Below are 13,226 nucleotides of genomic sequence, written 5' to 3'. Positions count from 1 at the left end.
GGCTGCCTAAAATAATACTAAGATCACAGACACCGCAAAACATACCACTAGATGCAGCCCTGCCCACCAGAACACAGGCACCAGTCGCCTCCACCAGGAAGCCTACACAAGCCACTGAACCAAACTTAACCACTGGGGGCAGACACCAAAAACAATGGGAACTATGAACCTGCAGCCTGCGAATAGGAGACCCCAAACACAGTAAGTGAAACAAAATGAGAAGACAGAGAAATATGCAGCAGATGAAGGAACGAGGTAAAAACCCACCAGCCTAACCAAATGAAGAGGAAATAGGCAGTCTACCTGAAAAAGAATTCAAAGTAACGATAGTAAAGATGATCCAAAATCTTGGAAATAAAATGGAGAAAGTAGAAGAAATGTTTAACAGGGACCTAGAAGAACTAAAGAGTAAACGAACAGTGATGAACAGCACAATAAATGAAATTAAAAATTCTCTACAAGGAATCAATAGCAGAATAACTGAGGCAGAAGAAAGGATAAGTGACCTGGAAGATAAAATAGTGGAAATAACTACCGCAGAGCAAGATAAACAAAAAAGAATGAAAAGAATTGAGGACAGTCTCAGAGACCTCTGGGACAACATAAAAATGCATCAACATTTGAATTATAGCAATCCCAGAAGAACAAGAGAAAAAGGGACTGAGAAAATATTTGAAGAGATTATAGTTAAAAACTTCCCTAAACACGCCAAGACACATATTAATCAAACTTTCAAAAATTAAACACAAAGAAAATGTATAAAAAGCAACAAGGGAAAAGCAACAAATAACATACAGGGCAATCCCCGTTAAGGTTAACAGCTGATCTTTCAGCAGAAACTCTGCAAGCCAGAAGGGAGTGGCAGGACATATTTAAAGTGATGAAAGGGAAAAACCTGCAACCAAGATTACTCTACCCAGCAAGGGTCTCATTCAGATTTGACAGAAATTAAAACCTTTACAGACAAGCAAAAGTTAAGAGAATTCACCACCAAACCAGCTTTACAACAAATGCTAAAGGAATTTCTCTAGGCAGGAAACAAAAGAGAAGGAAAAGACCTCCAAAAACAAACCCAAAACAATTCAGAAAATGGTAATAGGAACATACATATCAAGAATTACCTTAAATGTAAATGGATTAAATGCTCCAACCAAAAGACCTAGACTGGCTGAATGGATACGGAGACAAGACCTGTATATATGCTGTCTACAAGAGACCCATTTCATACCTAGGGACACATACAGACTGAAAATGAGGGGATGGAAAAGATACTCCATGCAAATGGAAATCAAAAGAAAGCTGGAGTTGCAATTCTCACATCAGACAAAATAGTCTTTAAAACAAAGACTATTACAAGAGACAAAGAAGGACACACTCAGAGGTAAAATGCTGAAAATATTCCCTTTAAGAAGAAAGCAGGGGACGCGGGTTTGTGCCCCGGTCCGGGAAGATCCCGAATGCCGCAGAGCAGTTAGGCCTGTGAGCCATGGCCGCTGAGCCTGCGCGTCCGGAGCCTGTGCTCCGCAATGGGAGAAGCCACACAGTGAGAGGCCCGCATACAGCAAAAAAAAAAAAAAAAAAAAAGAAAGAAATTCTAGGGAATTATTAACATAAAATCCAAAATCCTAGCTACTTTGGTGGTAGTGTGGAGTAGGGGCGAGAGGAAGATGTGATCACTGCAGACCTGAACAGCTCTTCTAATGTCCTGGTACATTTTCCATCTTAACCTGAGCTGTGGGAATATCGATTTCCTTTTTATTATTATTTACATTGTATCTCACTTTTAGGCAACTTATATAGGATGTTCACAATAAAATGGTTTTAATGAATAAATGAGAGACGTACCACAGTGAATAAAGATTGAAGAACAGTTGTTGAAGATGCTTGTTTGTCAAGGATCTAAGTTAGTAGGCAGTTTTCCAGAAGTTCATGCGATCATGCGTGAGCACAGCTCTTTACATATGCCATGTTATTTGTCTTATTGTATCCAAAAAAGTGGAATTGGTAACACATTTCCCTTCCTTTAGGTAAAATTACAGGAGGATGAGGGTAAAAGACAAAACTCACCAAGTCCCTCAGTGATGGTTAGTAATAGGGTCAGTCAATATTTTTCTCTTTGGAGAACTGCATATTGGAGTAGATTAGGAATTTCAAATAATCATCTAAAACTGTAATAATAGTTTCAAAGGATTTTTGACATTAGAGGAGACAAAATATCATTGATTTAATACACAAAAGAATTTTTCTGAAGAGAATTTAGTTTAAAAGATCAGCAAATTCTGTGGAAAACTATTAGGCTGTGTCTACATGACTACTAAAAATCATTGATTTCAGTTATAAGAAAATGTCTCCAAAAGTTAGTTTTCCAAATTTAACCACATGTTACTCAATAAAGAGAAGGGTATGTCATGGACGTCAACTCCGGAGTTGTTATCCAGATCGGCTGACTGTATTGAAGGCTTAAGATTCCACACTCTAAATTAAGAATTGGTCTCTCCTTCCTTATTTTGGTTCTGAATCTATTTTTATTTTTATTCCTATTTTAGCTCTACTTTATCTCAGACCATCTTAATTCTATGAAATGGCAAAAAGATTCTTTGCTAATCAGTTTCTAGAAATCTAAAATAGAAATTAAGTTGCTTTCCATCCTGAATGAATCTCTCCCTTCTCTCTGAAGTATGACTTTAATTTCAAAAGAACAAACTGCATCTTGATGCAGGTTTCTTCAGTCATTGAAATGGCCTCTGCTTTTACTGTACATGTATCACAATGTTAAAAATTAAAACTGCTGTGATAGAAGACATCATGATTATTTAGTTTTTGGTATACTTACCTCAGTTTTCTGTATTTCAGCTTTCTGAATAAAGTTTATAAAATAAAGTTTAGACAGTGCCGTGAATGTGGTAAACTTTTTTTTAAATAAATTGGTATTTTTATTTGGTTATTTATTTTTAACAGGAATCTTATCTCATTAAATCTCTCTTTTTCTTCCTGCTTTGTCTGTTTTTCTCAGTGGTATTTTCTTTATGCTGTGCTGAATATCACGTCTGATCTCAGAATTATGAGAAACATTGATAAGATTTTTTAGTATCAGGTGTGTGCCATCTAAGTTTGTAAATAGACTAGAATGAGTTGGTATGTGGTAAAGATGAGATGCTATTAATTAAAAGATAAGCCAAGGAAACATGTTATTTTGTTATGATTTGAAAAGCCAGATATCGACAGACTTACTTCATTCTCAGGAGAGTGTACTGGGAAATTAATGGCAAAACACTCCTATTTTTATGGTGCTTGTTTCTTTCCTTTTGACAGGAGCTTTAAAATATCATATAAAGTAAGGGATGAGATGATTACCTCCACTTTTAAAATATAAATAAAATATTAGTGAAGACTTTGTAAGAAGAGATGGTGTGAAATCTTCAGCATGCAAAAATAATTTCTGAGAAACGACCTCTTACACACTCAAACCGTTCAGTTTTCCCCAGCCATCCATAAAAATTGTGTTGTAATTTGTGTTTGAATTAATAAAATAGGTTCCAATAGCTATATCTATAATGCTTTACCTTTCTTTTAAAATTGAAGTATAGTTGATTTAGAGTGTTGTGTTAGTTTTAAGTGTACAGCACAGTGATTCAGTTATATGTATGTATTCTTTAATGCTTTACCTTAACCTAAATTCTTATGGCACACTGTGTTTTGTACTCTGATGTGCTAATTTTTAGAATAGCTGAAAAATTATTACAAGCTGTAAAGCTTATTGTTATTTTCTTTCTTGACTGTGCCATCTGTCAGAAACAGAAGCAAAGATAAAAATCTCTGAGCCATGAAAGATTCTCCATTGCTTAATCTGCCTTCTAAGGAAACACATCTACATGGAAAACAAAATTAATGCTGCATTTCAAAGAGAATCTTTGTTACTTCATTGCAGGTGGGGAACCCAAGGAGATTTTACCACTACTCATCCACGGCCTGTGGTCAAAGTAAAACTCTTCACGGAAAGCACTGGGGTCCTGGCCCTTGAAGATAAAGAACTGGGAAGGGTGAGTTATGGTCAGCTCCGTGTTTCCCAGAGAGCACAATTTTAACTTCTCTTGATTTAGAGTTAAGGTGGACCAGTATGCAGTGTGTAAAACCTTCTGTTTGTACGTTAATAGTTTATTTGTAATTTGCCACGAGCCCAGCTTACAGCTCTGATTTACTAAACATAATTGCTGTAATGGAGAAAGTATTGTGATAGGCCTTGGTGTTTAAGGGGAACACATAAGGTCCTAGTCACTGACTGAGTCATTCTTGTCACATGTACTCCACTGGCCAATGAGTGAATGGTATAGGCCAACTTGTCCTTCTTGGTGAAAGGTAACCCTAATTCAAACATTTCTGTCCGTGGGTTACAAGCATCCTCTTTATATTTGAAGTCATCTGCTCTTTATGTTTGTTGTGATTAGATTGATTACAGAATATCTCAACTGTATTTATCTCTTGTACCTCTCTCATTTTCCCTGTGAGAAGGTCTTTGCCACACACCTTTTAGCATAGAATTGTTTTTTTCCTATAGTCACCTCCTCATACCTATAATATATTTATCCTCTAATCCAGTATCTCTCAGCTTCTTCTGACATTACGGTAGATGTGTGATCTTAACACCTCTCTGTGAAAGATTATCTGCAGTTTTGTTTACGAGGTAGATGTGTTCCAGTGAGTAGACTATAAAGTTATCTTCTGTAATGTGGATCTATTTTACCCAGACCTGAGCACTGCTTTCATATATATTTTCCAGAAAATAAAGCCTTAAGAAATTTTACTTGAAAATTTCTGGTAATGATGGATAGCTGGTGTGATGCTAGGTGTTGAAGGATGCTAGGATTCGTGTGTATGTTGGATTTTTTTCCCCCTAAAGTTGGGATTTCTGTTCATTTCAAGTCTTCCTCCTTTTCTGTATCCTTTGCACCTTTGAAGTTTTTTCATTTCTAGGGATTTCGTGAATCGATACCCACACTCCAGAAATTGTGAGTCTGCATTCATATGCTAGATTTCCTCTTCTGTTTCCCTGTTATGTGTATTTCTTAATACCTAAGAGAGCTAAACCATAATGTTTGTGCATTCATGTGCTTATATATTTGTGCATTTATTCATTCAACAAAGGTATACAGGTGGCATAATCTAAGAGAAGAACCCTAGAGACTGCATGTGGTCTGATGGATTTGTGAATCAGGGTTTCTCATTTAAATTATTATTGCATTCATTTTACCTTGTTTCTTTATTGTAACTATTTTTCACTGTGTGATAGCAGCCATTTTAAGTCTAAAGCTATAATGTAGTTTAAGGTATTTTTAATTTATTTTTTAGCTCTCTAGACAGATAGATAGATATAGATATCTATATAAAAGCAATTTTTAAATTATGTACATGAGTGGTATATCTTCCAATCAGTTGTATATCTGAGAAAGACCTCATGCTCCCCTGTTCCTGTGGTACATGAAAGACAATTTTTCTATCTGTATAAGAGTCTCTCAACCTCAGCACTATTGATGTTCTGAGTAGGATAATTCTTCGTTGTTAGGAGCACTCTTGTGCATTTTATATTTGGTAGCATTCCTGACCAGTCAATAGTCTCGTCCCCTCTTAAGTAAAGATGGTAAGAAATGTCTCCAGACGTTGCCAACTGTCCCCTGGGAGCACCCCTGCTTGAGATCCATAGATCTATGCTAATGACCTCAGTAGGTTCCATGATTATAAATGTTTTTTGGAGTTAATAACTTCCAATTTTTAAATTAGTTTTCTGGAGCTTCAGATTTGTATATTCAACTTGCCTACCTGGCATTTCTAATTGTGTATTAACAGATATCTCACACTAAATATTTTTGAAATAAGAACTTTTGATTAGCAACCCCATCAAGTCTTCCATAGGGGCCATTGTCAAGCAAGTGACCTCAGCATGCCCTTTTTTTCTTCTTCTTTGACTCTAATACCCGATCTGTTTGCAAGTTTTGTCAGCTTTTTCTTAAATTTATACTGAGTACGTTCACACTTTAACATTTCCTTGACCGTAATTCAAGACATCATTATTTCTCACTAGTAATAGTCAGCTTACTGCTTCCTCATTTGTCATCTCGTCCCTTCTGATCCAGCGTTCACATCTCAGCCACTATGACCTATTTAAAATTCAAAACAGAATCACATCATTCTGTCCTTAAAATCTTCCACTGTCTTCTCAGTTATTTGGAACAAAGAATCAGACTCCTCATCATAGTGTCGTATGGCCCAAGAAGGGTTGTCAAAGTGGGACCCTGGACAAGCAGCATCAGCAACACCTGGAAAATTGTTAGAAATGCAAGTTCTCAGGCACATCTATTGGAACAGAAACTTGGGGTGGGGTGCTGCAATCTGTTCTAACAAGGCCACCTCATAATTTGGACACACACCAACATTGAAGAACTCGGCTCTGCATGAACTGATCTCTCTCCAAATTCATCTCCTATTAGACCCTCCTTGCTTACTATCATTCTTCCTTCATGTTTCTTTCTGTTCCTCAAACATATCAGACTCCTTCTTGGTTTACACTTTGGGTCTTTAGATGTGTTATAATCTGACCACATGTGTGCAATTTGAAGAAAATTAGAAGAGAATGGTGGTCATCGCTGAAGGGTAGAGCTACTGGAAATGTTTTCTATATATTTACCTACTTTTATACTTAGAAACAGTAACAACATTTTAATTTGAAGAAAAAGGCCTTACATCATCTGAGCTTTGTAGTCTAAAATGATATAACTCTTGTATCTGGGGATCTTAGTTTAGTGAAGTTTTTTAATTAAAATTTTGTGCGGTATTTGAAAGATGAGTAACACAGCCTTTAAAATAGATGTATAGCACAAGAAGATACAGTAAATAGATATAACACAAGAAAACTGACAGTAACAAAAGCTGACAAGGATTCAAATCAACAAACTTAATCTTTGCTGGCAGAAATGAAAAGTTGTACAGCCACTGTGGAATACAACTTGTCAGTTTCTTATAAAGTTGAACTTAGACTTACCATATAGCCCATCAACTGCCCTCCTAGGTATTTACCCAAGGGTTTATACAGTTCATGTCCACACAAAACCTGCATGTGAATGTTTGTAACAGCTTTATTCATAATCGCAAAAAACTGGAAGCAGTAACATGTCCTTCAACAGAGTAATGGATAAATTGTGGTACATCTATAGAGTGGGATACTATTCAGCAGTTAAAAAAAAAAAAAAAAAGAACTACTAATTCATGCAACAACATAGATGAAACTTAAATGCAAGTGAAGGAAGTCAGACCCAAAAGACTACATAATGTATGATTTGCTCTAAAAAAAGACAACATTATATAAACAGAGAACAGGTGAGTGTTTGCCATGGATTGACCCAAGGGGGGAAGTGGTTGGCTGAAAAGGGGTGTACAGGGATCTTTCAAGGTGAAGGAATTTTTCTGTGTGATACTGGGTATTGGATATATGAATGTATGTATTTGCCTAAACACATAGAACTGTACATCACAGGAGGAGATCAATCAAGATGGAGGAGTAAGAGAATGTGGAACTCACATGTGTTTGATAAACACATCAGAAATACACCTACATGTGGAACCGTCCTCACTGAAAACTAACTGGAAACTGTCAGAAGTACTCCTATACAACCAAGGCTGTAAGAAAGATACACATAGAATCAGGTAGGAAGGGAAGAAAAACGATCAGGTTGGGACTTGTGTGCCTGGAAGGGAACTTAGAGGAAAAGGGAGAATACACGGCTGGACACCTGCCCTGAGGAATGAGCAGTGAGAGCCACAGATTAGACACCCCAGTCCCAGGGTCCTAAACAGGGGACATGAACCCCCTTGGCTGGTTGGAGGCTCTGGGAACAGGAGGGCTAACAGGAGGGCTCTGGGAACGCTGGACTCGGCTTGTGGGCAGCACAAGCACACTAGCTTGCCCCCCAAGGCAGGGTGAAGAGAGGGCTGCTCTAGCAGCTGCCAGGTTTCCCAAGACATGGGATCTTGGGCAGCCGTGACTGGGGAGAAGACTCAACTGTGGGACACGGAAACTGCCAGGTACTGGGGCAGAGCCTGGGTGAGGGGGTGGCAGCCATTGTTGGCACTTACTTAAGTAGCCCATCAAAAGCAGCCCAGATCTCTATGGCAGCCACTCCACCACAGCTCACCACCCCCATACATGCTCAGAGTCCATGTGGGTCCCCCCTGCCCTGCAGTGTTGCTCCACCACAGGGTGAGGGTGGCAGAGGCTGGGGAGAGTGAGCAGCTGTTAGGGACAGAGGGATTTGCACCTGAGGCTGTGTCTGAGCAGAGCGAGGGAAACTATTGTGGGTGCCTGCACAGGCAGCATGGCAGAGAAAGCTTGGACTTCTGTCTGAGGCAGACATGAGCAGAGAGCCCCCAAGGGCCCCCTTTGCTTCAGCACTACCCCCTCTGGGGCCAGGGTCCCCAGTGCAGGGAGAGGGATAAACACATACTTAAAGGGAATAGAGCCACCTCAGGCCTGACCCTCAGGGAGTCTGCTCCAGCAACTTGGGATCAGACCACTCCCCCCAATAGGGTGTTGCTGGCCACTGAGCAGAGGGGAGGTCCTGCCTCACACCTGGCTCTAGCCCCTCCATCTCCGGCCCCACCCCCTACCAAGGTCATAGCTGCCAGAACACCCTGAGGAAAGATATGACTTGCATCCTCATCAAATCCAGCTGTCCTACCAAAGGCATTGGACACAGTCTATATGGGGACTCTCCCACATAAGAATACTCCTTCAGGACCAGAATAGGTAACTGTTTCACCTAAATTCATAGAGGCAGAGAAAGTTCACCAAAACGAGAAGGTAGAGGGATTGCTCTCAATTGAAAGAGCAAGAGAAAACCTCAACAATTTGCAATTGAAACAAACAATTTGCCAGATAAAGAATTCAAAATACTGGTAATAAAAATGTTAACTAAATTAGGGAAAAGAATAGATATACACAGTGAAAATTTTAACAAGTTAAAAAATAGAAAGACCCAATCAGAAATGAATTCAATACCTGAAATTAAAAAAAAAACAAAAAACACACAAGAAGGTATGAATAGCACACTGAATGATACAGAAGAATGAGTAAGTGATCTGGAAGATAGAATAATGAAAATCACCCAATCAGAGCAGCAAAAAGAAAAACAAATTTTAAAAAATAAGAATAAGAGATCTCTGGGATAATATTAAGTCCACCGATACTTGCATTATAGGGGTCCGAGAATGGAGAAGAGAGAAGGGGATTGAAAATGTATTTGAGGAAACTATGGCTGAAAACTTTCCAAACCTGAGCAAGGAAATAAATATCCAGGTATTAGAAGCACAGAGGATTCCAAACATGATGACCTCAAACAGACCCACACCAAGATATATCATAATTAGAATGGCAAAAGATAAAGAATTATAAATGCAGCAAGAGAAGAAGAGTCAAATACAAGGGAATCCCCATAAGGCTATCAGCTGACTTCTCTGCAGAAACTTTGCAGGGAGTGACATGATATATTCAATATCCTGAAAGGGAAAAACTTGTAACCTAGGATACTCTACCCAGCAAGATTATCATTTAGAATACAAAAGGAACTTCACAGGCAAGCAGAAACTAAGAGTTCATCAGTACTAAGCCTATCCTAAAAAATGTTAAAGTGTCTTTAAGTGGAAAGATAGGAATCTATAGGAGAAGGAAAATCCCACTAGGAAAGGCAAATATATAGTAAGGACTGAGGATCAACCACTTACATAAGCCAGTACAAAGATTAAAAGACAAAAATTGTAAAAGCAACTATAACTACAATCAACTGTAAAAGGGATACGTGTGAAAATGTAAAATATGACATTAAAAATGGTGCGGAGGAGGGGAGTAAAAAATGTGGCTCTTTTAGAGTGTGTTTGAACTTAAAATGACTACTGGTTTAAAACAAGTAGATACATGAACCTCACAGTAACCATAAATTAAAAACCTACCAATGAAGAAAAAGGAACACAACCATACTACTAAGGAAAATCAAACCACAATGGAAGAAGCAAGAAGAAATGAACAGGGAAGAGCTATAAAAACAACAGAAAAACAAGTAATAAAAGGCAATAAGTAGGTACCTATCAATAGCTATTTTAAATGTCCATGGACTAAGTACTCCAATCAAAAGACATAGGGTGGCTCTTTGGATAATACAAGAGACTCGCTTCACAGCTGAAGACACACAGACAGAAAGTGAGGGAATGGAAAGAGATATTTCATACATATGGAAACAAAATGGGGGTAGCAATAGTCATATCAGACAAAATAGGCTTTAAAACAAAGTCTTTAACAAACCACAAAGAAGGGCATTATATAGTGATAAATTGCTCGATACAAGAGGAGAATATTACTCTCATTAACATGTATGCACCCAATACAGGAGCACCTAAACATACAAAGCAAATGCTAACACATAAAGGGAGACATTGACAGTAATACAATAATGATAGGGGACTTTAACACCCCACTGACATCAATGGACAGATCATCCAGACAGAAGATAAGGCAACAGTGGTTTTAAATGACACAATAAACCAGTTGGACATAGTAGATATTTACAGGACATTACGTCCAAAAACAGAATACACATTCTTTTCAAATGCACATGCACATGAAACATTCTCCAGGATAGATTATATGCTAGGCCACAAAACAAGTCTAAACAAATTTGAGAGGATGGAAATTATATCAAGCATTTTTTTGGACCACAATGGTATGAAACGAAGTCAATTATAGAAAACAAATGAGAAAAGAGCAAAGACGTTCAGACTTAAAAAACATGCTATTAAAAAACAATGGATTGGACTTCCCCAGTGGTGCAGTGGTTAAGAATCCACCTGCCACTGCAGGGGACATGGGTTCGATCCCTCGTCTGGGAAGATCCCACATGCTGTGAAGCAGCTAAGCCCGTGTGCCAAACTACTGAGCCTGCGCTCTAGAGCCTGCGTGCTGCAACTGTTGAAGCCCACCCGCCTAGAGCCTGTCCTCAGCAACAAGAGAAGCCACTGCAATGGGAAGCCTGTGCGCCACAACAAACAGTAGCCCCTGCTCACCGCAACTAGAGAAAGCCTGCGCACATCAACAAAGACCCAGTGCAGCCACAAAAAAAAAAAGGTCAATGAAGAACTCAAAAAGGAAATCATATGTGGAATCTAAAAAATAAAACAAACGGGTATAGCAAAACAGAAACAAACTCATAGGAAACAAACCAGTGGCTACCAGCAAAGACAGGGAATTGGGGAGGGGCAAGATAGGGATATGGGATTAAGAGATACAAATTATTATGTATTGATATAAAATAGATAAGAAGGATATATTGTATAGCACAGGGAATTTTAGCCAGTTTCTTGTAATAACTTATAACCTGTAAAAATACTGAACCACTATGCTGTACACCTGAAACTAATTTAATATTGTAAATCAACCATACTTCAATAAACAAAAAGAACTGTACATCATAAAGCATGTACTTTAATGTATGCCGATTAACACAGATGAACTTAGTTGTATTACAAGGTACAACATAACTGCACTGAAAGGGGTGGTGAGAAATGTACACCTAAGCAATATAAGAGAAAAACAGTAACCTGCAAACACTACCTTAACCAAGTAATGAAGATTAACACTGCCATTGATGCCACATAGCTATCATGTACTCCTGTTACGATGTTATGAGAACGGCACGTTTCACCTCTGTGATATTCTTTCTGAAAACCCCAACTTAAACCCAGTTTAATTATGATGAAAATATCAGACAAAACCAGACTAGGGGACACTGTACAGGGTAATTGGCTAGTATTTTTCTAGTCTGTCTAGGTATAAAAACAAGACTCAGAAACTGTCACACACAGATCAGAAGAGACTAAGGAGACATGACAACTAAATGCGTTGTGGTGTCTTGGATTGGGTCTTGGAATAGAAAAGACTGATGGAAAAACCCATGGAATCCAAATAGAGTCTGGGGTTTAGTTAAGAGTAATGTAACAATGTATGTTTCATGGTTTTCGCAGAAGTACCATGGTATCATGTTAATTATGGGGGAAACTCTGAGAGGTATACAGGAACTTTCAATAATATTTTTGCAACTTTTCTGTAAATTTTTGAAATTATTTCAGAATGTAAAGCTTAGTTTTAAAAAGATTTGTAATAAAAAAGGCTTTTCAGCATTTTTTTTCCAAAATGCTTCAGCTTATATTTTCTAAGAGACAAACATTTTCTTACATCAATTCCATTATTGCACCTAGGAAATTTAATATTGATGAATATTAGTATGTGATATATAGTCAACATTCAGAGTCCCATAATTATCCTAGCATGTCTGTAAAAGCTGGATTCCCCCCCCCAATCCAGAATACAATTCAGGATCATATATTGGGTGGGCGGGGTGGGGGGGTTGTCTATGATGATGATTTTTTTTTTTTTTTTTTTGCGTTATGCGGACCTCTCACTGCTGTGGCCTCTCGCATTGTGGAGCACAGGCTCCGAACGCGCAGGCCCAGCGGCCATGGCTCACAGGCCCAGCCGCTCCACAGCATGTGGGATCCTCCCGGACCAGGGCACGAACCCGTGTCCCCTGCATCGGCAGGTGGACTCCCAACCACTGTGCCACCAGGGAAGCCCTGATGATGACATTTTTAACGAGTTTAATTTTGTAGAATGTTTTCCCTTCTGGATTTGTCTTACTGGTTTTTCATGATTGGATTCAGCTAAACATTTTTGGGAAGAACCCTACATAGGTGATGTTTTGTGATCCCCATAGCATCATATCGGGAGGCATACAGTAGTAGATTTTCATGGTGTTAGTGAGGTTAATTAAGCTTGATACCATCAGTCTTTGTTTTTTGGAGCTTGAGGTGTTGATCGACTCAGCTTGTACTCTCCCTATCCCAGGGCTATAATCAGCACTGGTTCTTTTTAGTGATAATGGAATTTAGAAATCAACGTTCTGTGTATCATCACTTATGGTTAAGGAATATATACTTTTTAAAAATCATGAGTTTACAGGTTCCCAGCAGCATCAATACGTTTACTTATTTTCTGTCTTGTAATACATACGAAATTGTTCCAGAAATACTGTACTATTATACATAACCAACAAAGAACTTACCAAGTAATGGTCAGTGTTTCCTTCTAGTTCTTTTTGTCCTTAGAACGTATCTCAGTAAGGATGTATATGTGA

General features: G+C 38.4%; 1 protein-coding gene across 13 annotated transcripts in view; it reads left to right on the top strand.

Moving 5' to 3' along the window:
* Window positions 1-13,226, top strand: part of CADPS2 (calcium dependent secretion activator 2) — a 492,820-nt gene that overhangs the window by 225,719 nt on the left and 253,875 nt on the right. For all 13 annotated transcript variants that reach the window (XM_065883719.1, XM_065883723.1, XM_065883721.1 and 10 more), the window contains exon 7: window positions 3,929-4,040. In XM_065883719.1, the coding sequence (XP_065739791.1) occupies window positions 3,929-4,040 (112 nt within the window). The remainder of the gene's footprint in view (window positions 1-3,928; window positions 4,041-13,226) is intronic.

The sequence above is a fragment of the Phocoena phocoena genome, chromosome 9, assembly GCF_963924675.1.
Source record: "Phocoena phocoena chromosome 9, mPhoPho1.1, whole genome shotgun sequence".
Lineage (NCBI taxonomy): Eukaryota > Metazoa > Chordata > Mammalia > Artiodactyla > Phocoenidae > Phocoena > Phocoena phocoena.
This window is presented reverse-complemented; position numbering and strand designations above follow the sequence as displayed.